Source organism: Oryctolagus cuniculus, chromosome 10 (assembly GCF_964237555.1).
Source record: "Oryctolagus cuniculus chromosome 10, mOryCun1.1, whole genome shotgun sequence".
NCBI lineage: Eukaryota > Metazoa > Chordata > Mammalia > Lagomorpha > Leporidae > Oryctolagus > Oryctolagus cuniculus.
Window position 1 is genome coordinate 28,619,022 of NC_091441.1, and position 27,289 is coordinate 28,646,310.

The window sequence follows — 27,289 nt, forward strand, 5'->3', positions numbered from 1 at the left end:
GCACTGGGAGATGATTCGGTTGTGTTATCCCTAGGACATTTAAGGATTTTACCCTTTCCTTCCTGATTTCAAACACCAGCCTTGCCACGCGCTTACTCCTCAGGTGTGTGTGTTCTGTTCGGCTCTCTCAGCTCTGCCGTGGAGTCACATGGGACATGCTGACATCTGTAAACACTGCTCTCTGAGCGGAGGTTCCTCCCCAGCCGAGTCTTTCTCAGGTGTTTTTTCTTCCTTTAATGTATTTCTGCATCTAGCAATATTTTATTTACACTGTATTACAAAACACCACACAAATGCCTGTTGGTGTTTTGGTGGTCGTTGTACTGAGCTTTAGTTCACGTTGGGACAGATTTGACATTTTTGCACTGGTGAGTCTTCTCATACAGCAACACGTTATCCCTCGGTGGGGCAGGTGGCTTTCGGTCGGGTTCTGTGGCTGTCATGTTTTAATCCTGTAGATTTCTTCCTGGTTATTTTATTGCATTTATTGGTACTGTGATTAGAATTAAGTATATTTTCTTTGTGAAAGAAGGCTTTTGAGTACTTTTTCTCTTACAACCATAGAACTGTACCAAATTGCTCCTGGTAGTGTCAGTTGATTCTCTGATGTTCTAGAGCAGGTCTGTACAAGAGAACTACCACACAAATCACATTGGTGATTTTAAATTTTCTAATGATTGTATTAAAAAGTACAAAGGAATGGTGAGACTGATTATAACGATATACTTTAATGCAATACATCCAAATATTATCATTTCAACATGTAATCAATGTGGAAATATTAGTGAGATAGTTTACATTCTTCCTTTGTTTTTGTATTAAATGTTCAGAATTCATTGTATGTTTTATGCTTACAGTGCAATGCAAGCTGGACTTCATTTCAAATGCTCACAAAGCACAAGTGGCAGCTGTGTTTGGACAGTGCAGTTCTGAGGGACAAATTGCCAGCAAACAGTGAAAATTCATTTCCTAACCTTAATACCCCCACACCCCCCAGCTAGTTTTGCCCGAAGCAGCAGGAGTGTGGTACTGATGTTGATGATATCACAACACTGTATTCTAGGTAGATTGACTTCAGAAACCTGCAGAATGTCCTTCCATTCCTGCTCTGTAAGAACTTTAAATTAGGAATATATCTGAAGTTTTATCAAAATATAACTCTACATTGATGTAATCACATTTCCCCCTGTTTTAAGAAAACGAAGATAGATAAATGAGTTCATTTTAATGGTGAACAATTCTTATGTTTTAAAACAAAGCCTCTTGATAATGCTTTTATTCTAACAAATAGTTCTACTGGATTTCATTTGCCTCTGTTGGATTTAGACGATCTAAACATCTTTCTTCACTTAAATGTTCAGTTTCAAAGAGGAGTTTTCTGGCCTTGTCAAGTGTGTCTTATAGATATGCTTGTTCTGTTCTTTGGAGCACTTATATAATACATGAGGATTTTCTGTTCTCTGAGAGTTCGGTAGATTTATTTGTAAAGCAGTCTGGACCTGGTTTGTTTTTAATGTTAGCTTCTTAACTCTGTTTTCCATTCTTAGGCTTTCTTCTTCTGTGACCAATTTTGGAATTTTGTTTTTTCCTAGATATTTTAATACTTTGTTTAAAATTTCAAATATTTTTTGTATAAAAAGTTGTGTCTGAAGTTTCCTTATAATTATGTATATTTTCCATTTGTAAAGAGAAATTTACAAAGATAAATAAGAAGATTAGCTTCTATGGGAAGTGGAAGTGGAATTATGGGGTTGGGGAATGGTAATCTGACATTTTTATATACTTATTTCATATAAGAATTTCAAATGATGAGCTTATTGAGTCTTCAGCAACAACAACCAAGAGCAGAACGCGTGATTCCTGAACGTTACAAGTGCATGGCCTCGCTGCCGGCCATGCAGACTCACTGTGTGCTTTCTCCTGCAGCCGGGCTCTGGACCGTCTTCACCCTGGGCGGCGTGGGCAGCAAAGCGGCCACCAATCCAGAGCTTTCCTCCCCTCTGGCCAACCAGAGTCTCCTGCTGCTGCTGGTGCTGGCCAACCTGACCGACGCTCCGGACGCACCCAACCCCTACAGACAGGCCATTCTGTCCTTCAAGAACACGCAAGGTTTGTAGCACGTCTCTGAATGACCCAAGTACTGTTTACCGCAGATTTTGTGGCACCTGACGGTTTTGGAGATGGGGTCCATCTGCCTATTTTCCTGCTGATTACAAATCAGAAACACTTGGGTTTTCCTGTCAATCTTCTCAGGAGGTCCAGTATAGCTTGGAAGAGGTCTGTGGTCCTTTACATCCATTTAAATGTATACTTCTCTCAAAAATAACCCAGCCAGCTTCATGCTTCATCTGGACCAGGCCATCCTACCTGTAGGGATAGAAAGTAACCTGGAAAACCCCAAATAGTAGGTTGCTTTAAATTTTCTCATAAAATTGGTGTTCCACTTAAGAGTTTGATGGAACGAAACATTTGAGCAGGAATCAGCAGGCGTTTTCTGTAAAGGGACAGTGTCTGTGCAGGCCGTGTGGCCTCTGTTGCAGCCTCCCGCCCTGCATTACAGCACACGAGCAGCCACAGCAAACGTGGAAAAGAAAGGCCCTGTTCAACCCAGTCTCTTACTTCCAAGACAGGCGCGGGCTGCCTATGGGCTGTGCTTGCTAAGCCTCAAAGTAGAACGCAAGGAGTTAGGTCCAGGTTCAAACAGTAATCTCTCACTAAAGCGTTGTATTCTTAAAAAAAGATCGGGGTGGGTGTTGTAGCACAGTGTAAGCCTTTGCCTGGGATACCGGCATCCACCAGAACATGGGTTTGAGTTCTGCCTCTCTGCTTCAGAGCCGGCTTCCTGCAATTGCACCTGAGAAGGCAGTGGACGATGGCCCATGTACTTGGGTCCCTGCCACCCAGGTGGAAGACCTTGGTGGCTCCTGACTTTGGCCTGGTCCAAACCTGGCTATTGTGGGCATTTGGGGAATGAACAAGTGGGTGGAAGATCTGTCTGTCTGCCTGTCTCTCTCACTCTGCTTTTTGAATAAATACATAACCCTGTCTTTAAAAAATATAAAAGGAGGGTCCAGTGCTATGGCATAGCAGGTAAAGCCACTGCCTGTGCCTATTCCACTTCTGATCCAGATCCCTGCTAATGTGCCTGGGGCACCAGTGGAGGATGGCCCAAAGTGCTTGGGCCCCTGCATCCACGTGGGAGACCCAGAAGAAGCTCGTGGCTCCTGGCTTCAGACTAGCCCAATTTGGGGAGTGAACTAGCAGGTGGAAGATCTCTCCCTCCCTCTGTCACTCTGTAACTCTGCCTTTCAAGTAAATAAATAAATCTTTTAAAAAATACATATAGGGGCCAATGCTGTGGTGCAGTGGGTTAATGTAGGAGACCCTGGCCTGAAGCGCCGGCATCCCATCTAGGCGCCAATTTGAGTCCCGGCTGCTCTACTTCCTATCCAGCTCTCTGCTATGGCCTGGGAAAGCAGTAGAAGATGGCCCAAGTCCTTGGGCTCTTGCACCCATGTGGGAGACCCGGAGGAAGCTCCTGGCTCCTGGCTTCAGATCGGCGCAGTTCCGGCCATTGTGGCCAGTTGGGGAGTGAACCATCGGATGGAAGACCTCTCTCTCTCTGCCTCTCTTCTTTCTGTATAACTCTGACTCTCAAATAAAATAAATATATTTATATTTAATATTAAATATAAATATATTTATTTATATTATATATTATTTATATTTATAGTATAATATATATTATATATATATAAAGAAGGTTTCTGTGGTAGGCAGTTAGATGATCAAGGTGTTTCCCACACTAACATAATTAAGATGGGTGAGAGGTGCAGCTATGAAATCAACATTTGTAAGACTTCTGAAGCTCTTGGCCATGCGCCTTTCCAGACCTGTTCTAATACAGGCTTCTTACAGACGGTGGTGTAGCATGCCACCTGACTGTTCCTTTGAGGGGTCTGTATTGTCACTTGCATGATGACTTTCTGTGACAGCAAAGTAGCTGGAACTGTATAATTTATAATTAGCAGAAAATTAGATTAAGGAACTAGCAAATTCAGTGTCTGATTCTCTGCTTCTGAGTTGGCGCCTTGAGTGCCATGGTCTCACTCTCTTGGTGCAAGGCATGGCAGGGCAGAAAGGGCCAAGCACTGTGTGGGAAGCTTCTTTTCAAAGGGCCTTGACCCCATTCACAAGGGAGAACCCTCATGACCCAGTTACCTCCTAAAGGCTTCACCTGTTAACATGATTGCATTGTACGCTAAGTGTCATGAATTTTGGAGGGGCGTGGATATTCAAATCAAAGCACAGGGAAATAGGATTCAATAACAACGTGTTGGATAAAAAAATGAAAATCATAGGGACTGGTGCTGTGGTGCAGTGGGTTAAAGCCCTGGCCTGCAGCACCCACATCCCATATAGGCGGTGGTTCAAGTCCTGGCTGTTCCACTTCCCATCCAAGTCTCTGATATGGCCTGGGAAAGCAGTAGAAGATGGCCCAAGTGCTTGGGCCCCTGTACCCATGTGGGAGACCCAGAAAGAAGCTCCTGGCTCCTGGCTTCAGATCAGCGCAGCTCTGGCCGTTGCGGCCAACTGGGAGTGAACCAGCAGATATAAGACCTCTCTCTTTCTGCCTCTCCTCTCCTCTGTGTAACTCTGACTTTTGAATAAATAAATAAATCTTTAAAAAAAATGTGATACATATACATTATGGGATACTACTCAGCCATAAAAAAGAATGAAATCCTGTCTTTTGCAACAAAATGGAGGCAACTGGAAACTATCATGCTTAGTGAATAAGCCAGTCCCATAAAGACAAGCACCTGGCTCCTGGCTTCAGATTGGCACAGCGCGCCAGCCGTAGGCGGCCATCTGAGGGGTAAACCAACAGAAGGAAGACCTTTCTCTCTGTCTCTCTCTCTTTCTCACTGTCTAACACTGCCTGTCAAAAAAAAGATTAGGTCAGATTTTGCAATATAGCAAGTATTTATTATATGGCATCTCCCATTTGTGACTTCTGCTGCTCAAAGCAAATGTTAGTATTTAGGGTTGAACTTCCTTGGGATAGCCATCTTTTGGGGGACCATGTAGTACAGTGGTTCAAAATATCGACTTACAGGTTAGACTGACCTGTGTTCATGTCCCAGTTTTTATTCTGTAAACACCAGTTTTGTTACCTGTAAAGCAAGCATTATAGTGAGTGTATGGGCATCAAATGCGCATTCGCTGTAGTACAGACTCACTAAATTACTATTGTTATTGTCGGATGCAGTTTAATGTAGCAGTAACTGCAGAGGCCAATCTTAGTGTTACTCCAGGCCAACTGGGAGGACACTCACTTAATTGCTCTAAGCCTCTATATTATCCTATGTAGAAGTGGTCAGAATAATGACATGGAAGTTGTATGGCTTGACTGTCTGCCTCTCTAATAAATAAATGAATTGTAAATAGTAAGTAAATAGTAGATAAAGTGATCAGTGAGTTGGATGGGACATAGCACTGACTAGCTGGTAATACGTGGATGTTGTGGATACACACACACACCACACATTTGCATCCGGGTACGATAGGAATTGGTAAATACATTACTTTGCTTTCACTATAAAGCAAAGCATGGAGTGTCCAGAATGTTCCCTCAGTCTCTGCAGATTCTGTAATAATTGCGTGTTTAGAGTACATGGCAATACTACTTTTGCCATCCCTTGCAAAAATAGGAAGTCAATCATACAAAAGGATGATTATTATTATCATCATTATTTTTAAAGATTTATTTATTTATTTGAAAGAGTTAGACAGAGGGAGAGGGAGAGAGAGAGATCTTCCATCCACTCATTTATCTCCAAATGGCCAGGATGGCCAGGACTGGGCCAGGCTGGAGCCAATAGCCAGGAGCTTCATCTGGTCTCCTATGTGGGTGGCAGAGGCCCAAACACTTGGATCGTCTTCCTCATCTCTTCCCAGGCCATTAGCAGGGAGCTGGATCAGAAGTGGAGCAGCCAGGACTTGAACCAGTGCCCATATGGGATGCCGGCGTCACAGATGGCAGCTTTGCCTGCTCTGCCACAATGCTGGCCCCCAAAAGAATTATTTTTGTTAATGTCAAAAATACGGTGTTAGGATTGAAAAAATAACCTTTGTTTCAAATGTGACTGGAAAAGTGAAGGCACCAGGTTGTGAAATTGAAGGCGTTTTTAGGTACATCCGTCTGGCAGAGGGATAGCTTAGAGAGGAGGTGGCAAGGCGCAGGGCGGAGCTGGCACACATTGTGTCTGGAAATGTCACAGCAGGGTATTGGGGTTTGTTTTGGCAGTGCTTTTGTGTTTTAAAGTCTTTTATAAAAATCTTGGTGCTTATTTTTGAAAATACCTAAAAACCCAGCTCCTTGTGTGGTTGTGTTCCAGTGTTTGATTTGATGAGCGATGATGACTTCCTCTGGGTCACTGAACTCGTCTTTATCTGCTTTTTCACTTCCTACCATTGCTGGCTTCAGTTTGTGGCTAAATCCCGTGAGCTGTGGGCTTGGGGATACGGAGGCTTTCACAGTGTGTGGTGTGCACACTCCCTTTCATCCTGGTGATGAGCAGTTGCAGCAGAGTAGGTTTGTGTCTTCCTTTAAACAAAAAGACAAAGAGAGGTTATCCGAGGCTTGGTGTGTCTGTCTGCCTATTATAAAAGCTAATGTGGGATATATATTGGTTTTGGTGTTTTCTAAACTAGCTGATTTATTTATTGTCATTCTAGGCATTATGTCAAATAAACAGAAAAATTTTCATTCATAATACATTGATAACATTAGCACTTCAGCCTTGATTTGTTCATTTGAAGAAAATTAGCCTAGCTTCAAGGCAGTGTTTTCTTTTGAACCCTGAGTTACAGGAGGCTTTTCTGTTTTATGTGAGAGCTGTGTTCTTTGTGTCTAGCTTTCCATTTAGGACTGGTGGTCCATGCCGCTTTGGAACAAAGCATCTCAGTGTCTTGCCCAAGCTGTATCTGTTGGGGGCCCTTTTGCTAAACATCATTGCTTTTTCCATTCAAGGTCACAATCTTGATCAGTTTCAACCTATAATAATGGGAAAATAGCAACAGAGTCAAACTGTGCAACTTAGTTCTTTTTATAAGTAAAGTTTAAAATACATATTGAAAATCTGAATCGGAAATGTTACGACTTTAGGTATAAAATTAATGGGAATTGAATTGCAGGTATTATTTTAATATTATCTTTATTCTTTTAAAAATATGTATTTATTTTGTTTGAGAGAGAGAAAAAGAGAGTGCCCCATCCATTGGTTCGCTCTCCAGATGCCCAGAACAGCTAGGGCTGGACCAGGCAGAAGCCAGGAGTCAGGAATTCAATCCGTGTCTCCACGTGGGTGAGAACTTACCACTGCCTCCCGGGGTGTGCCTTAGCAGGAAGCTGGACTTGGGAGTGGGGCTGGGACTCAAACCCAGGCACGCCAGTGTGGGGCGTGGGCATCTCAACCCGTGTCTTAACTGTAAGACCCGGATGGCCATGCTCCTTTATACAGAGCAGTGTTCCAAAACACTCATGGACTGCTGTTTTCACTTTGTGTTTGTGATTTGTTTCAGATAACAGTCCTTTCCCCTCATCGATCCCACATGCTTTCCAGATCAATTTTAACAGTTTGTACACAGCTCTCTGTGAGCAGCAGAGGTCGGGCCAAGCCACTCTCCTCTTGTACACGTTGCTGCACCAGAACAGTAATATTAGAACATACATGTTGGCACGCACAGATATGGAAAACCTGGTAAGTGTCCTGCTCATCACTCCATGTGTCTTGGACTTTGTAACATTTTGAAGAGTAACTTCTTTTCCGGAGAAGGTCAGTATGTTTGCCACAGAGGTGCTAGTTGAAAGACTGATGGGAAGATGCCACTAGACAGAGGCAAACCAGTGCCTTCAGGGTATGAGACGGCTCGCACGGAGGTGGCCTTGCAAGGCACCGCGCAGCAGCGGCACTGTGCAGCACAGTCCTGGCCAGCTTGCTGGGCCTCCCTCGCCTTGAAGTCTGCCGCAGCCCCCCGGGGCCTTCAGTTAGCCTGACCCTGACTGAGTTCTCTGAGAAAGACCCTCTGCAGTCCTCAGGACGCTGGTGCCTGCCCCCAGGTTCATGGATCTCATCACGATGGCGGCATATCCAGATGGGAGTGGCGGAAAGGAAGGGTGATTTTTCAACCTAGATTCCCAAATGTCCCATCCCTCTGTTTGTGGGTGCAGACCCTAGGGCTGTCCTGACTCAGTGTTTACAGTGCTGTGTTTGTTTTAGCATAGCTTTGCCGAGATCACCTCACTGTACACTGTCCTGCCCTGTGTATGTGAAATTGGCTTCACAATTTCTGCTCATAGACAAAAGCTGTTATTAACAGTCGCTGATTGACATTAATACTGATGGGTAAAGGAGAAAAGTCAGCTACCTTTCTAAGGTACTTGTTTACCTTTGAAATGTGTGGTGTACTGATAGCTGTATAGTGTTAATACATTCATGAAAACTTGAACGCTCCTGAGCTAGCCAGCAGGTGACTGACAGCACTGACTGTCCCCTCTGTACCAGGTTGAGGGCGGGACGCACCAGATACCTGGTAGCCACTTTTTTCAGCATTAACGATGAAATCATGTGTCAATACTGAAGCAACAGGAAATATTATAAGTGACTGAGCACATTCTATATCAATGTGACACTCAGTACAAAAACTGCAGTGAAAGAACCTGTCCCCACATCAACTGTTCGGGGAAGGCCTTGGCTGCAACAGTAAAGTTAAGTATACATGTGGACTGCCCATGTGGGCAAACCCTTGTAAACTCAGGGCTCGTTTCCTGAGGGGTGAGTAAAAGCACAAAGGCAGTTTGAGTGTGATGAATTCCTCAGGCAGGGCTAGCAGTGAGCAGAAAGCCCGCAGCGCCACCTCTTTTTAGAAACGTCTAATCTTGCCTTTCTTTTGTATTAAATATTTGTTGAGGTCATAATTAGAAAATGTTATTGGTAGGAAAAGTATTGCACTGATGTGATTTTTACTTTTAAAGATTAATTTGTTTATCTGAGAGAGAGAGAGAGAGTGAGCAAGCACGCGCTTCCTTCTGCTGGTCTACTTCCCAGATGGTCAGTGGCCAGCACTGGGCCTGGCAGAAGCCAGGAGCTCCTCCAGGTCCCCCACTTGGGTGGCAGGGGCCCAAGCACTTGGGCCATCCTCCACTGCTCTTCCCAGGCCACTAGCAGGCAGCTGGATTGGAAGTGGTGCAGCCAGGACACAAACTGGTATCCACATGGGATGCCAACGTTGCAGACGACACTCTACCCTCTGTGCTACCACACCGGCCCCAATTTTGTTGTTGTTAGCAGTTCTTCTATTCTACAACCTCTGTAGGAAGAACGTGAGGTTTGACAGTGCTTCTAGAGTACCTGACCTCGTAGGCTAGAAGCAGACTTGGCTCTCTTCCTTGTCAGATTCTGACTGACTTGGTCTTTTCTACTGAAGCTCTGACTCACTGCTGTTTGATGTGCTTTAGCTCAAGACTATTCATTAATTTGATATACCTTCTGCATTTTTAATGAGCGGGTAGTAGTATAATAATGCAATGACACCTGGATTTCTTGGTGAGTTCCTGTGTGGAGTCTAGGATAGATTCCAAATGCCTGAGTGTTCAGAACAGGTTTTAAGGGGGTATGTTTTTTAGAAAAGCCTATAATGAACTCATTTTTCTAATTCTATTATCACAAGCAAAATAGTTTAGCAAAAAAAAAAAATAGCTGGACGTTTGGAATGGTCATGATGCCTGTAGTTGTAACTAACAATCCCGTTTATGGCTAGCTTAAACAGGAATATGTTTGCACGAATGAAAACTATGTGAGTATTTTTGGCTTCAGTCCTGGCTTGTTCTGGGGGTTGAATGATGCTGTTCCCACTCTGTCTTTCCATCCTTCGTCTCAGCTTTCCACAGCCTTGACCTTACTCCCAGGTTCCCAGTTCCCAGATGGAGAGAGGTGGTTCTCTGCGGCTCTGGCACGCGCCCTTCCCCTGGCTGGTAAGCCGAAGGGGGATGAATCAGGCAACTGCCCATCGTCTGCACACATTCCCGACGGGCTCCTGGAGTCTCTTCTTGAGCTGTCTGCCTACTTCTTGGGCCATTCCCTACCGGAAGGGGCTCTTTTCCTGATAACCCACCGCGGCCATGGTAGTAAAGGGAGCTCCTGAAGGCAGAGGATTCTGGATGAGTGATAACTAGTCACACAACGCCACGCTCTCCGCAGCTCTTTTAACCAGGGAGTTAGGAGCTCGTTGGCACTGAAGTTTGTCTGTGTTACTCAGTCGAGCGGAGACCTGGCTGGGGTTTCCCTCAGGCTCCACCTGTCTCCTGCCCTCGGGTCAGGCCCTGAGCCTACATGGATATTACGGATAGGCACGCAACTCAAGTCATGCTGATATTTCTTTCCTGATTTAAAACTTCATGGAAGCGACACTTAGAAAATATAATTAATATTTACAGTGATGTGAAGTCTATGATTAACATAATTATCAAAAGCAGTTACATAAGATTTTTTTAAAAGGTTAATTTGTGAAACGTTGGGTCATAGAGAGGGAGAGAGAGAGAGATCTTCCATCTCTGGTTCATTCCCTAAATGCCCACAACAGCTGGGGCTGGGCCAGGCTAAAGCCAGGGGCCAGAAACTCCATCTGGGTCTCTCAGGTGGGTGGCAGGAACCCAAGTACTTGGACCAACATCTGCTGCCTCCCCAGGTGCATTAGCAGAGAGCTTAAGAGTGGCAGAGTAGCCAGGACTCAAAGAAGGCACTCTGATATGGAATGTGGGTGTCCCAAGCAGTGGCTTCACCCACTGTCCCACAGTGCCCACCCCTCTTTTAGGCAGACTAGAGTCCCTTAGTTCTCAGTATGTTTTTTTTTTTTTTTAAGATTTATTTTACTTGAAAGAGTTACAGAGAGAGGTAGAGATAGAGAGAGGTCTTCCATCCACTGGTTCACTCCCCAATTGGCTGCAGCAGCTGGAGCTGTGCCGATCTGAAGCCAGGAGCCAGGAGCATCCCCCGGGTCTCCCACATGGATGCAGGAGCCCAAGGACTTGGGCCATCTTCTACTGCTATCCCAGGCCACAGCAGAGAGCTGGGTCAGAAGAGGAACAGCCGGGACTAGAACCAGCACCCATATGGGATGCCGGCACTTCAGGCCAGGGCTTTAACTCACTGTGCCACAGCTCCGGCCCCCTCAGTATGGTATTTATATACATTTTTTTTTAATTTACTTTTGTTTTTTAACTCTTTTCTGTTTTCCTTTTCATGGTCAAGTTTCTTAAAGGCCTTGCACCTCATTTTCTGCCTTCGCTTCTTTACCATTTACTTTTCTACCTCTTGTGACCCAGTTTCCATTCCCACAACTCCCTCAGCAGCAGCTCCTTGTGAGGGACCCCCTGGGCAGGTTCATTGTCGACTACTGTGCTGCCCTCGACACTGCCCACCTCTCTGTCCTTTAAACTACTCAAGCCCCATGCCTTGGTCAGCGCTGACAGCTGTAACAGAAGTACTGCAGACCAGTTGTGTGAACCACAGAAGTTTCTCTCTCACTGTTCCTGAGGAGAGCAGTTCCAGGGTCACAGAGCTGGCCGCTTCAGCCTCTGGTGAGGGCCCACTTCCTGCTGTGGAGATTGCCGTCTGCTTGCTGTGTCCTCACGTGCAGAGGCCAGACAGGGAGGGAGCAAGCTCTCCCGTCTCTGGTTGTGTGGACTGGAGGGTCGTAGAAACTTTAGAAATCGCTTACCTTAATTAGTGAAGAATGAAGAATGACCAGATTGGAATTGTCACCGTAATGATTTGAAATAGATTGATCTGTGTGGGTTCACTGAGGAGTGCATCTCAGTGTCCGTATTCACGGCAGTTAGGATGCCAGCATGCTGATGGGAGTGCCGGGGTGCGAGTCCTGCCTCTGGCTTCTTCTAACGCACACCCTGAGTGCTTGGATCCTGCCACCCAGGGAGGGACACCCAGCTTGAATTCCAGGCTCCAGACTCGCTAGACGCAGCCCCTACTGTTGAGGTTTTTTGGGAGTGAACTAGCTGATGGAAGATCTCTCTGTTTCTTTGCCTTTCTAAATAGAAAGATAGAAAGATGGATGGATGGGTGGGTGGATGGGTGGATGGATGGATGGATAGATGGATAGATAGAATAGACAGAACGAACCGTGTACCTTGAGTTATAATAGTCTGACTTATATGTTTACTTAAAATATATTTTTAATTTATTAGCATTAAAATATAAGTGATGCTAAGCACACAGATGAAGTGTTCCTTAGTTTTGGATTTGCTATACATTCTCCTCCCTTTCATCACTGGCGGAAGTGATGTGACCTCTTCAAACTTCAGGCCAAGCATGAGCCTACAGTAGGCTTTATGTCTCTTTCGTCTGAGACAACACAGCAGTTTTCCCTTAGCTATAGTTTTGTCTTAGTTACACATCTGGAAGTACATTCAGTCGAAAGAGGCTCATATTTTTTTCCAAAGAAAATTATAACTATGATATTAAAGCAGGACACTCAAAGTAAAAGTGTAAAAGTTTAGAACATCTGGTCTTATACTACACTATTAAAAGTTTGAATTTCATGCATAAGAATGAAAAAGTGAATACTAATTTTTATTCCTTAGGTTTTACCAATTCTTGAGATTCTGTATCATGTCGAAGAGAGAAATTCACACCATGTGTATATGGCCCTTATAATATTGTTGATCCTTACGGAAGATGATGGCTTCAATAGATCTATTCATGAAGTGGTAAGTTGCCAGGACCTGAAGAGAGGGGAGTGCTGTGGAACTGATGTGCCCTGCCCCACCCCCACCCCCACCTGTGGTCTTAGCATTCTTCCCTGGCTTTCCCTTCTGCTAGATGTCTCTATGAAAACCTGGATTAGAAATACTGTGGCTTCAGATGTATGAAATGATGCCTTTTACAAAAATGCTATTAGCCACTGTTAACGACTCTTATGAAATAGTTCTTTAGTAATTGATGCCAATGCTGGACTCATTTGTCTTCTCCATTTCATTTCCATTTTTTTGTTGTGGCAGAAATTGTCAAGAAAAGGTTTGCTCCTTGCATACAGAATGAGAAAAGGAACAGGGAACAAAGGGGAGAAGAATGAGAAATTGTTTTGCATTTTAAAAAAAGAATGTAGCGTGATTTAGCTCTAGGCTTTGGTCCTGTTGGAAAGTTCCAGAACCAAACTGCCTTTATTTTCTGCTTTGACATTTTCTTTCTGTCAAAGTAATGCATGTACCTAGTTCTAAAATTTGCCTTGAATTATGTGATTTTAATGAAATAGTGACAGACACATATATATTTGATTCCTTCTCTCCCAAGACAAATGCTTTCAACATTGTCCGTGCTTCTAATAACATGCATACATTTTTATTTCTTGAGTTCTTTCAGATGTGGATGTTGTCTTCCTAAGATGGGAAATAAGTCATTCACTCTCCTTGTCGTACACCATGTGTGTTCCCTCTTGGTTCCCAGAGCGCTTGCCTCATCTACATTTTCTTTCGTTCTTTCTTATCAGCTTTTATGTTATTGTGATCATCTTAACTATTACTTTTTTTTAAAAAAATTGTTTATTGGAAAGGCACAGTTACAGAGAAAGAGGGAGAAGCAGAGAGAGAGAGAGAGAGAGAGAGGGAGGGAGGGAGGGAGGGAGGGAGGTCTCCCTTCTACCGGCTCACTCCTAAAATGGCTGCAGTGGCCGAGTCTGGGCCAGATTGAAGCCAGAAGCCTAAATTTCCTTGGGGTCTCCCACATGGGGTGCAGGTGTCCAGGCACTTGGGCCTTCTTCTGCTCTCATACCAGGCACATTAGCAGGAAGCTGGATCAGAAGTAGAGCAGCCAGGACTTGAACTGGCACTCACATGGGCATCATAGGCATCGCCTTAACCTGCTTAATGTCAGCCCCTGAACTACTATTCTTAGTTCAGCTATGTGGTGCAGGATAATTGCATTTCCTTTCTTGTGTATTTTGGTATTTATCTAGCATATCAATTCTGGTGTCTTGTTTTTTATTTTTAAAACCACATACTAATTCAACGACGAGTATATCAACAGAAGTGAGAATCCCCTCAAAATATATTCGGATTTGTTTTGTTTTCTTCTTGGGATCCTGTCATGGCACATAACAGGCTTTCTTCCAGTGCTGCTTGGCCCTGGTGAGGAGCTCACCTGTGGGAGTCAGCGCCGAGCAGCGTGGGCAGGGCTTGCTTAGCTTCCTGACTCCACGTGGTCCCTTTCTCTGTGGCCTTTCCTCTTTGGGTGGATTGGTTCTCAGAGGACTCTCACAGTTTCTAGTGTTCCATTAAAACCTTTTTATTACATTTTATGTAGAGTGACCAAATTTTACCAGGATTTAAAGAATCTTGACCACTGCAGAAAGAGAATAAGACATACGCATTTCCCTGTAAAAAATAATCTATCTATTTAAGGTATCCAACGTGGTGCTTTCTTTGCTTTGTAAAGTGGTCACCTTGTTCCCTTGTGACACAGTGCTCTGTGTTCTCTTCCATTGGCTTCTTTGACCTAGCGTAGTGTTGCTGAGATTCAGCCGCACGTACACCACTAGCTCGTTCTTTGTTGCTACATGCTGTTCTGTTGTGTGACTATGTCACTGGATGTTTATCCATATTGTGTTGGTGAACTTTGTTTTCTCATTTTGTGCCATTTTTAAGAACGTTTCTGTGCATATTTTGGAATGAATTTTGGTGGACATTTGTACTCTTTTCTCTTGGGTACCTAACTCGAAATCAATTGCTGGGTCACTAGGATAGGTGTATATTTAACTTCAAGAGATAACTATGTATATCCCCAAATCCCCAAATCAACAGCTTCACTCACTCAACAAATAACTAGGAGAACTCCTGGGTGTTTGCAGGAGAAATGCTCGTTAATACCTACCACATTTCTGATTCAGGTGTCTAAACGCTTGTTTTTCTCTAGAATCTGATTTTCTTGTTGTTCTGTTTATTTTGATCCCTTGCCTTTCCATATTTAATAAGAAAAATGAGTAAAATTAAAATGTCTCTACCAAATTTTTCTACATGGCGTCATTTGCTGTGGACCTAATTGTCTGAAATATATGTTGTTATCTCATTAAAAAAAAAACAACTCTAAGATTTATTTATTTGAGAGGCAGAGAGACAGGCTGGTTCACTCTCCATATGTTCACAGTGGCAGAGTTGGGCTGGACTGACACTAGAGAACTCAGCTCAGCCCTAGCGGGAGGCGGGTCAGAGCCTGGAGCGGGGTACTCGGATGCTGGCAGTTTGGATATGCCAGAGGAAGCTGTGAAGTTGTTCTTTAAGTGAAATGTTCTTGACTTAATAGGGAAAAAAATCATCTGAGCAGTACATAGGGAGCTAGCCACAGCCTCAGGAAAGCATCCGCACTCAAGGGAGGAGGGGGAGGGGCTGCTCTCCTTGCCCTTCCAGCCGCACGCACGTAGTACTTCTTATTTTCAGTTTTAAGCTGCTGAGCTCTGACTGGGTTTCTGGCACTTTTACCCTGTGCACCGTATCTGTCTGAGCTAATCCCCTTTTGTGTGCTAATTTGTATCCTCTCTTTTCCAGACCTTTTTTTTTTTTTTCCCCTTTTCTATTTAAGAAGAAAGGAGAAGTAAACTCATCATAAGCACAGATGGCTTACTGGAACTGAAAATCTCACAATTCACTTTCACTTACTGCTTAACTCACTTTCAGAGGAAAACCTTGGCTTGTCAAAAATTGTGAACTTGGGATAATTCCTTTCTCCTTAAAGCAATAATTTTTTACTTAAACTTTTCTCCCCCCTTACAGATATTAAAAAATATTACTTGGTATTCAGAACGGGTTTTAACTGAAATTTCGCTGGGGAGTCTCCTGATACTGGTTGTGATAAGAACCATTCAGTACAACATGACAAGGACGAGAGTAAGTATTCCATAGCTGTTTTTCTGTCTTTATATATACAGTACAATTTACACCACAGTTGAAAGTAATCCTTACTTTCAGAGTGATAAAATTCTCTTAAATATGGTAGAAAAAATACAGATCAGCATATACAGTCACTGTGTTACATAATCCTAAGATAATGTTCGACTTTAAATATTTAATGATTGTATGATCAAAGATATTTTACATGGAGCAGAAACCAAGCAAGGTGGGACATTTAGATGCAAGCTACCGTGTATTTTTGCTGGACTTCTAACACATTTTTTCTTAAGGTTTACTTATTTATTTTAAAAGTCATAGTTACAGAGAGAGAAGGAGAGACACAGAGGTATCTTCCACCCACTGGTTCATTCCCTAGATGGTTGCAACAACTGCGGCTGGGCCAGGCTAAAGCCAGGAGCTTCATCTGAGTCTCCCACATGGGTGGCAGGGGTCCAAGTACTTGGTCCATCTTCTGCTACTTTTGCCAGGTCATTAGCAGGGAGCTGGATCGTAAGTGGAGCAGCCGGGAAACAAACTGGCACTGAAATGGAATGCTGGTGTCACAGGCAGTAGCTTTACCCTCTGTGCCACAGCTGCGGCCCCTTCTAATATTGATTGGCCCTTTAAAAGCTCTAACAACAAAGGATAATTGGATGTTATGAATTCAAATGGGAAAGAAGAGAGAATATGCTTTAAATAGTAAGATAATTCCTGCTGGATTCTGAGTGTAGTTCCTGGAAGCAAGTCTCCATTGTTTTAGTAGAAATACATCAGGAAGAAAAGCCGTGTACAGACTTCGCAGCTCACGGAGACACTCAGTCACTTCTGCACATCTGTATTTTTATTTCAAACCCTAGGAGCCAGATGTGTTTTAGGATGGAGAATTTTTAATTTTAGTAAGTTATAGTATGTAAGAGAGTACTTCCAAAAGTTCATGAAAAAATGGAATTAAAAGATAAATTTGGTGCAAAAAAATTTGAAATCTTTGCACAGTTTTTTCATAATGTGCATTTTTCTTTATAAACTATCTGAAGCCCTCTTGCATGTATGTTACTTTAAGTGTCCGAAGCAACCCACGATAATTAAACACAACTGCTTCTGCAGAGAATATTTCAGTATTCACTGAGAGGAGAATAGTGAAGACCATCGGTAGTATCACAGTTAGTTGTGTCAGGTGTTGCTTCCCTGATGAGCCTGGGAAAGCCTTTTGAATTTTCAGTCCTTTACAGGTTTGGGAATTTAGAGAAAAGAGATTGTAGGCTTGTTGGAATCAGGGACAACTGAGTGCACATTTGCTTCTCGTTAACCCTGCAAAACATAGAGAAGACTTGATGCCTGTTTCACACGTGCTGTTTTCTGACAGGACAAGTACCTGCACACCAACTGTCTGGCAGCACTGGCAAATATGTCGGCGCAGTTCCGAGCTCTCCACCAGTATGCTGCTCAGAGGATCATCAGGTAAACGCGGCTTTCAGAGCAGGACTGCTTTCTGCCTCCTGCCTGGCCTAAGGAGTAGGAGGCTATGAGCGGTCCCTTTTTAGGTGCCATCTACGAGAAACACCAGATTTTCCTACTTAATTTTTATCATCTTCTCATTTGGTTGATAATGTCTTGTTTTGTTCTGTAACCTACCATTTTCATCAAAGTTCATTGAATTTGCGTTTAATATTTTGATCACATCTAGTTGTGTTATGTGCTTGCTTTTTACAGAGCAGCAAGTGTCTTTCTTAGTAATGCAAGCTAAGTCTTGATGCCTTTGCTGAGTGTTTGAGCATCAGCCTGCATTTGTAAGGAGTTAGCTTTGTAGGAGGGAATGCTGTCCATAGCAGTTTACACTTGTATTAGTTTCCTTCTGCTGCTGGAACAAATGGCTACAAAGCGATGGCTTAAAACAATACAAATCTGTTTTCTTTCAATTAAAAGTTGGAGGTGAGTCTCCCTGAGCTGAACTCCGATGTCAGCAGGGCTCTGTCCTTTCTGGAGACTCCAGAGGAGGAGGATGTGTTCCCTGGCCTTTCCTGCTACTCCCTTAGCTCATTGTCCCTTCTTCCATTTTCAAAGCCAGCAACAGGAGACTGTTGAGTCCTCATCACTCTGACCTCCTCTTGAGGTCCCTGTTCCACTGGGGGAGCCCTTGCTATTGCCTGGGTCCCCCCCGACTCATCCAGGATGATCTCTCCATTTCCAGGTCCTTAACAGTCATGACTGCACACTCCTCTCGCCATGTAATGTTTAGATATTTCCAAGTCCAGGGAACCAGGAGGTAGACATTTGCAAGGGAGCCATTATTCTGTGTGCTGCAGCCACCATCGCCAGAAACCGCTGTCTCTTCCCTACCATTTGTCAAAGAAAGATGTCAGCTGGTTAACTGACCATGAATGAATTTCATTTGCAGGAATTTTTTAACATATGTGGGTATGCTTTGTCTTTCAGTAGAGTGCTTGATATTGTCCTAGCAGCTTGCAATGAGAATATTTCTTACATGAGACAGTGAGGTCATATTGCTTTAATTCTTGCTTTTAGGGCAGTGCAGTTTTGACCAACAGTTCTTGTTCCCCAGTTACCGAGGGTCATCACAGCTCCACATCCCCTTTTAAAGCCCTGATCTCTCATCTGCCCATTGGCTAGACATTGATTGACTTTGGTTCATTTTAAAGTGTTACCAAAAATTGACTTATTTATCTTTAGAATTTAGTAGCGACTATTTTGCAGTGACTTACCATTTAAGTTCTGTCTGGTCTTTTGCATTCATTTTTGGATTTGTGCTTGAGAGGTTGTCCTGTTGGCTGAATCTGGACGCAGACAAGCTTGATGATTGAAAACTAAACGTAGCAGTCACCTCATACTGTAGAGTCTTCCAGGTGTACCGAAGAGCTTTTTCATCCCAAAAGCTAAGCTTTCTGCTCCTGTTTCACTGCCGCCGGCGGAGTCGGTGATTTCTGGGCTGTTGTGCTAGCATTCTGTGTGTCTGTGTAGTCTTAGAATGGTTTCATGAAGATTTCACTGGAAGATCATTTTTCCTCAACTGACAAATGGACAGTTGGTTTGTTTAATGGAAATGCCAAGTGAATTGGTTCAGAATTTGAGTCCTGATGAAATGTATAAAGCAAGTTTAAATAAAAATCTTTTAGATGTAACAGTTGGAAAAAAAAACGCACAGAAAGCACTATTCCTAATTTTCTGTCTGTGATGGCAGAAGTAAAAAACCAACCAATCATTAAATAAGAAACAGAATTTAGACTTGTGATTGGGAGAATTTAGATTACTCCCACATCACAGATCTAGAGCAGACTGTGGTAAATATTCTAACGAAAGTAAAATTATTGTGAGGGATGAGTGGTTGGTTCAGAGTATGGCGAGTTCCCCTCTTAGAGAAATGAGGCAAAGTGACTTAGAGAGGGATGGGTTAGAGACTGGCCAGCTGGGAAAGCACCCACGCCAGCAGTCACAACGGCAAGAGGACCTGTGGTGAGAGTTCGGCTCCTGTGTAGAACATCAGCAGGCCCATTTGATTGGCATCTGGATTGGAATTACAGGCAGGAGACCAGCAAGAGCCAGCTGAAATCTTGCTGTGGTGGAGTTTAAATATTAGACATGCAGCTTAAAATAATGGGAAGAATAGAGAAAAAAGAAAGCCTGATTTTTTTTATTAATGGCAAAAAATAAATTGTGAATGAAGGGGTTGTAAATGAATTTTAAAGGAAGGAATTTAAGGTAAGCTCCCAGAGTGATATGTATAGGCAGATGATGTTAGTGTGTTCTGTTTGTCACCCTGAGTGCTGCCAGTGTCTCTTGTCCAGGGACCGCATTTGAGTAGCCCGGAGCATCTGTGTCATCCAGGAGGGGGCTTGTTAGCTCAGCTTTGAACCTACTGGCTCCAAATCTCTTGAACAAGAGCCCCTAAAGAGTTATACTCACATTGAAGGTCAGAGAGTGCTTTGAGTTTGGGCCCAGAAATCAACTTATTTTGTGAAAAAACACTTGTCTTGAGCTGCAAGTGGGGTCCCAGCTTTTCTTCCTCATGAGGGAACTCATTTTCTGCCGTTCGTGTCAGGGTGTAGAATTGTCCCTGCGAAGAGGAATGCGTGACAAAGCCTGCAGAGACCCCCGGACGAGTCATTAGGCAGATTCAGCAGGGCTCCAGGGACTCCTTCCAGTGAGGAGGAACCAGTGTTCATACACCTGTCTGCTATATCTCCTTTTAAGACAAGATTGCACAGCGTTAGACCTGTCAGTTGCTGAACTCAGAAGAGCCACTGTGCCGTGTGCTCCTCAAGGCCATGCAACACGGTGACGTGCTTCCTCCCGGTGAAAGACTCGTTTCTTTTTATCTGGCCATAGTGTAAGGAATGATGTCTTGTGGTACCCAGGCTTTTCTTCAGACTTAATGACAATGTATCTTCCCCAGACTCTTGATGTCCTGGAAGAATTACAGACACAGGAGTTGAGTCTTGTGGGTATGCTCTAAGTGAGTTATTTACGATTATGGGATTTTAAGTCAGTTGCTACAGCACAGGCTGCAAAGGACTGCGATACCGACGCGGCCGCTCACTTCCCCTGCTCCCTCCCAGCTCCTTCCTCTGGCCTTTACCTTTCGCTGAGCAGATTTCCTGTTTCCCCCTCTGTCTTTACACACCTAGGCCTATGGCTTTGCTTACTCCCCACTTGTGGACCCAAAACCACTCAAATGTAAATTTAGAACCTCATCCTCCTTCACGTACTAGCAAAAGCTGCGACCCAGCGGGTAGGAGCGCACTCTGGAGCCCAGCTCCCACACTTACCGGCCGGGTGGTCTTGGAGAACTTACGTAGCCTCTCTGTGCAGTAGTCTCCCCTCAGTAGTCGTTATCTCAGAGGATCGGGGTGAGCATCGGGGAGCTGTACCTGTTAGGGCCTGGCACATGATGCGCACCACACGTCAGGTGGCCCAGCACCAACTCGACTGGACGCCAGTGCTGGCTACCGCACAGAACTCACCTTTAAGGCTGCTCCTCCATGGCCTCGCCTGGGCAGTGGCCGCTACCAATGGCCCCCTAATTGTCAAGCTGGAAACCTGCGCGTAATTCTATGACATTTCTCCATTCACTGCAAATTCTCTGTCTTGTTGGGTGCTGACTTCCGTCTGACTCTGTCCCAGTCATTTGTCCCCTCTCTCCTGAACCCATTGCTGCTGCCTCGGGGCCCACATTTGCCATCCTCACCTAGACTGTGTCACGGGTGGCCTGGTCTTTGTGCCTCCCTTTTCGCCCTCCACACTGCCCCATCCATTTGAAAAGCAAATCTGATTGTATTGTGTCCTTGGCCAGCAGGTTAAAATGCTGGGGTGGGGACACTGGACAGTATTTGGAGTTGTTTGGTTTGGTTGCCACTGGAGAGGAGGTGGCTGCTGACCCCTAGTGGGAAGAGAGCAGAGATGTGGACATGCTGCTAAACTCCCTGCAGTGCCCAGAACAGCCCCCGCCACAGACTCCCCCGGCCCCAAGTGTCAGCCGTGGTGACACCAAGAAAGCCTGCCTCGGAGCCACGTGGTCGGTCCTCCCCTCTGTGCTGAACCTCCGATTTCTGTGTGACGGATGTGAGCCTGACCCACTCAGTGCCCTCCCCTGCTGTTTCACAGCCGCTCTCCCAGCATCTGGATAATGGCGTGCGGAGCCAGGAACAGGGAGAAGCAAGGCCTGGGGTTGCCTGCTTGCTCTTTATTCCATTCACCACCACCCCCATCCCTTCCCCTTCCCTTTCCTCCTCTCCCTCCCTCTCTCCTCCCTCCCTCTTTCCTTCCTTCCTATTTATTTATTTATTTATTTGAAAGGCAGAGTTACAGAGAGAGAGAGAGAGAGAGAGAGAGAGAGAGATCTGTCTGCTGGTTCACTTCCCAACTGGCCGCAATGACCAGGGCTGGGCCAGGCACAAGCCGGGAGCCAAGAGCTTCTTCCAGGTCTCCTGTGTGGGTGGCTGGGGCACAAGGACTTGGGGCATCCTCTGCTGCTTTCCCAGGCACATTAGCAGGGAGCTGGATCAGAAGTGCAACAGCTGGGACTCTAAGCAGCGCACACATGGGATGCCGGCGCTGCAGGCAGTGGCTTTACCTGCTCTGCCACAGTGCCGGCCCCGTGCCTGCTCTTTCTGTAGGCCTTTCTTTCGCAACCACCTTCTTGCCCCTCTAATTCTGCTTGCTTCATCGTGAGCCTGCAGTGTCCTCCTCAGCTTGTCACGCTCCCCTGCTTTCGCAGACGCGCCTCAGTGCCTGGACCTTGTTGCTTTGGACCCAGCTGCTGCTAGCACAGTTGCTTGACATCTCCCCGCTCTGATTTCAAAAGCAAAAAACCCGATGGGTGCTGTTCACCTCTTCTAGCAGCCCATGGATCGCAGTCAGTTTCTGACCCTGGTGTGCAAGACCCGGAAAGAACAGAGCTGTGTGACGGACAGTTTGTAATACTCTGTAATATTAACTTACCCATCAAGTTTCTTCACTTCTGTCTGCATTGAATTTTTTTTTTTCCCCGAGTCAAACCATACATTAAACTGAAAACCTAAATGAGAATATACTTTAAACAATTATTTTCATTTTTATTTGAAATGCGGAAAGGCTGGGGCTCCCCAGCTTCTCTCAGCACCGGGCATGGGAGAGACAACCTCAGTCTTGATCTGTTGGGCGTAGGTCCCTAGGACATGCGCTGCAGCCTGAAGTTGCGAGTCCTTTTGCTTAAGCAGGGGAACGTTTACTGGGGATAAAAGGTTTGTCTTATATTTCTTTGTGTTACTTTATAGAGAGTAGCTCTCAGTAGACACACAAAGCAGACTTCTGGTAATTCCTTAGTGACCGAGTCCTGGAAGTCAGGCGGTATCTGGGAGTTGAAGCTTAGTTCTGGCACCTGCTGTCCCGAGCCGTCACGTCAGTTGATCCGTCTCTGCTTGCATTTTATGGATGCCTGCTGCTGCTTGAGGCTGGTGAAGTTGGCAGTGTTGGTAATGTCCATGTGATGCTTTAGACAGTGCAAAACATTATCGAAAGGTTTCTAGCTTCGCAAACTTCGTGAAAATGAATTGATGTTCAAACATGGAATAGGTTTTAATTAAAATTGTTTTATAAGAGTAGTATAGTTGTTTAGTTCAGTCTGATCATTAATTTAAAAAATTAAAAATTCTTAAGTCCATGCTTTTTACTTTAGCCTTTCCTCATGGTTAACAGCTCTTGGCAGTGAGCTCTAACCAGGCTTCCTGCTGTGCTGCCTCTCTCTGGTCACAGGCTGGCCTTTTACGTAAGGTGCCTCTTCCTGCTCTCGACATGAACACTACACCTTTTAGTCACCCAGCATTTTGGGGAAGACTACAGAAATGTAAGTTGCTTGTTGAACTTGGGGCAGTTAGCTCCTGAATTTTGGCACATGCTCACATAGGCCTTTCATAGTTTTCATTCCCATGGAGTCGAAGAAAGACAGACAATTTGTTTTTAATACTCTGTAGTATTAACTTACCCCATCAAGTTTCTTCATTTCTGTCCACATTGAATTAAGTTTTCATGAGTTGATTTTTTTTTCTGAGTCAAACCATATATTAAGCTGAAAACCTACATGAGATTATACTTTCAAAAATTTTATTTTCATTTTTATTTGAAAGGCAGAAAGGAGGAGACACAGAAATCTCTCATCGGCTGGCTCATCCCCACATGCCCTTACAACATCCAGGGCCAGGCCAGGCCAAAGCCAGGAGCTAGGAACTCAATCCAGGTCTCCTACATGGGTGGCAGGGATGCAAGTACTTGAGCTGTCGTCTGCTGCCTCCTGGGTGTGCATTGGCAGGAGGCTGGAATCTGGAGCAGAGCTTGTGTTAGAAACTCTGAGATATGGGATGTGGATGCCCTGAGCGGCGTCTTAGCTGCTGCCCCAAATGCCTGCTCCCAAAGGAATATTAATAAATATATTGGCTTGTTGGTTGTAGGGTAAATTTGATTATACACACATAAAAATTCAAATATATTACATGGCAACATGACATCTGGTCGTTTCTCTTGGTTATTTTAGGAATACTGTCTCATTTGGAAAACCTAGTCTGTTTAATGATACATTCATACCTGTCACTTTCAATATCTCAGTAGCCGTCTGTCTTCTGTTAACGTTTAAGACTAGAACAAGTCTGGAGGCTGTGCAGCTGAGGGTATTGGCCCTACACAGCTGGAAAGAGGCTGTTCTGAGTTTCTCCCGGCCATTGTGCGTACTGCCACAGCCAGGCTGGCGGAACGTCCCTTCCGAGGGGCTCTCGCCTGCCAGGACGATGTATTCAAACTCCCGAGGGTTGTCTCAGACAGATGGTGCCCTATGACCAGATGAGGCCTACCAGGCCTTGGTTGTTCCGTGGCTGCTCCCCACTCCTCATTCCAGCCTCCACCCAGGAGAGCTGTGTACCCTGAGTTACAGAGGCACTATAGGACAGGCTTTAAAAATGTATTGAGGTTCCTTGCGCCCCACGTGGATGTGTTCAGATCTTCCTGTGCACGGTACGAGGAAATCATCCTGGGAAGTGAACATGGGAACAGGACAAGATCTGTGTGTCTCTCTTGTCTCTGTCTGATCTTGAGCATTGTGCTATTTTTAGGTCAATAAATACTTATTGCACTTCTCCTATATGTCCACCCACCACTACTGAAATCCTCTTTAAATGGAGATCTCTTACATTTTCATTTGAGACTCCTGCCATTTGTTCTATCTAGAAATTACGTGTTAGTTATGGTTGGTTTTATTCTTAAAAATTCTTAGTTAAGTTTTAACCTTATATTATCTTTTATCATTATAGTTAGGGAGTTGTTTCTTTAGGAACAGAATTATCTGATACTAAGAGTTATAACAAACAGTTGACTTCTCTTTCCAAAATCTTGGTTATTTAACTTCTGTATTTACTTCTTGTGAGTGTTGTAAGAGTTAATAATGGCTTAAAAAAATCTTTTGCCTCTCTCTTTTCTCTGTGATAGTATTATAACATTTTTGGAATATTTTGAATCTAAAAATCTGGAAAGCAGCCCTATGCAAGAATTTTCTGGTCTCTGTTAAAATTCCTAGATTCTGATTCTTTGCCCAAGAGATCATCTGACTGCCTGTATTTCTCTAAAGGGAGAAAAATGATGATCTCATTGAATGTCCATAGATATTTTTAATAATCATGTGTTTTATTTTAGATTGGTAGGGGATCTGATGAATGGCCTTTCAGTATATTTTTGAAAGGTGTGCTTTCATTTTTAAAAAGACAGAATTAACTTGTTCTTGCCAAGGCCTACCTGTTAAAAAGGTCGCAGTTTTGCCATTGCTCTGGTCTTTGCTGATCCTTGTTTAATCCTGGCATAGCATTAGACAGAAAGGAAGGAGGAATGTGGGCCTGAACATTCTGGCTTCCTGCACTTCCTATAGCCAGTGATGCTTTGAAGGCAGCTAAGTTTTTCAGGGATGTCTGGCATGGTTTGCTTTTTAGTTTAGCTCTTTCTTAACAACTTAACACTGAGAGCATTTAGACGGTTCCCAGCTGAAAATTTCTAAGTTTTCGATTGAAAATTTCTAGCTATTCAGAGGATTGCTAGTATTATACAACAGGGTAGCTTGGCAGACTTGATGGGACATATGAAAACTTCATAATTGATTTAATTTCGGTTTAGACTGCTGGCACATTCAAAATGTCAGCTTTTTAAGAAGCATATCATACATTTATCAGAATTTTGATTTCTTACAAGACCTTTGTGGACAAAATTGCCATGTGGGAAATTAAACATTAAAATAACTTGCAGAGCACTTTATAGAATGTCACATCACATTGTAGAGGTGACTTCGACACAAACGAAGCCTCTGTTCCTGTGTGCTGCTGTGAAGAATCTAGATGCTGACAAGCCGACCCACTATGGTTTAAAGATGCTCCCTAGAAGACTCAATCTTCTTGGGGAAAAGACACAAGACAGCTGATTACTTTTTTTAAAGTTTATGTACATTTACAAATTGTTATTCACAGCAATAGCAGGAGCCAGAGTATCATCATTCTCTTGTGTGGTGCCCCGTGTCCACAGGATGACACGACCAGGGCCAGATGACACTGGCAAGTACAGTAGGTTGCATTATAGGAGAGGAACTTTAAGCTTAGGAAACTCTTACCTTTTTTTAATAAATAATATTTATTTCAAAGGCAGAGTTATAGACAGAGAGAAAGGTCTCACATCCACTGGTTCACTCCCCAAATGGCCACATTGGTTGGAGCTGGGCTGATCCGAAGCCAGGAGCCAGGAGCTTCTTCCTGTACCCCCATTTAGGTGCAGGGGCCCAAGCACTCAGGCCATCCACCACTTTCCCAGGCCATCAGCAGGGAACTGGATTGAAAGTGGAGTAGCTGGGACTTAAACCAGTGCCTGTATGGGATGCCAGCACCACAAGCAGAGGCATAACCTACTATGCCACAGTGCCGGCCCCAACTTTTATCTTTTGTAATAGATTTTAAGCAAACCTGCCTAACTGTTGTTTTGGAGGAAGACACCAAACTGCTGTCTACTATAGAGAGAGGTATTGTCTCTGTCTTCTACGTCTGTTCAGTCTGCAGCCATCCATGAACAGACAGTCCAGAACACAAGGCTGTTGATGCTTCTGCTGTTAACACATGCAGGAGCAGGAGAGACCTGTGGAGAATCATCTCCACAATCCGTACCTCGTTATGGGTTTCTAGTGCCCACTGGAAAAGCTCGTTGCTGTGTCAGTAGGGTAATTAGTTGATGGTGCTCTCAGTTCCATTTCTCGGTTGCTCATGTGTTGGGTTTGGAGATCTTAGAAGAAGGGGCTGAACAGCCTCATTAGTCTTTGCTTTGCACGTGTGTCAGAATGAGTCTCCAGCTCAGGTGTCAGTGTCATTAACACAGCCCCTCAAGCCTTGTTGCTGGGTGGCTTTACCAGAACCCGAATGCTTTTGGTAGAATACTATGTCACTGTAATTTATTATATTAGGGAAAATATTTTTGTAAAATTTTATGGTATCATATAATTACAGATTTAGAGGAAGCTTTAAAACTCAGCCAAGGCAAATTTGCATATTTTAAATGGGGGCCTATTGACCCCTAGAGTTATTCTGCGATGTGTCCATCTGACTCTAGTGTAGAAGCAGACGTGGATAGCAAGTTATCCAGCTCCCAGCCTCATATTCCTCCCAGAACAAGAGAGAGAAGAGGTGCGCGCTCCCCCATAATCGTGGTATCTGATATGTTACAAAGTGCTGGGGGCAGCTAAATGAAGGAGCCTGAAGCACTTTCCTGCTTCTGATTACATGTTTCATGGCCTTTGTAGGAAGCACCTTTTCCAAGACAGAGACACAT

The 27,289-nt window shown here is 44.2% G+C and overlaps 1 protein-coding gene across 5 annotated transcripts in view; it reads left to right on the plus strand.

Annotated features, from left to right (window-relative positions):
- Nucleotides 1-27,289, plus strand: part of DYM (dymeclin) — a 374,546-nt gene that overhangs the window by 152,334 nt on the left and 194,923 nt on the right. For all 5 annotated transcript variants that reach the window (XM_051851233.2, XM_002713527.5, XM_070050191.1 and 2 more), the window contains 5 exons: nucleotides 1,927-2,109; nucleotides 7,588-7,766; nucleotides 12,665-12,790; nucleotides 15,845-15,958; nucleotides 17,325-17,419. In XM_051851233.2, coding sequence (XP_051707193.1) covers nucleotides 1,927-2,109; nucleotides 7,588-7,766; nucleotides 12,665-12,790; nucleotides 15,845-15,958; nucleotides 17,325-17,419 — 697 coding nt within the window. The remainder of the gene's footprint in view (nucleotides 1-1,926; nucleotides 2,110-7,587; nucleotides 7,767-12,664; nucleotides 12,791-15,844; nucleotides 15,959-17,324; nucleotides 17,420-27,289) is intronic.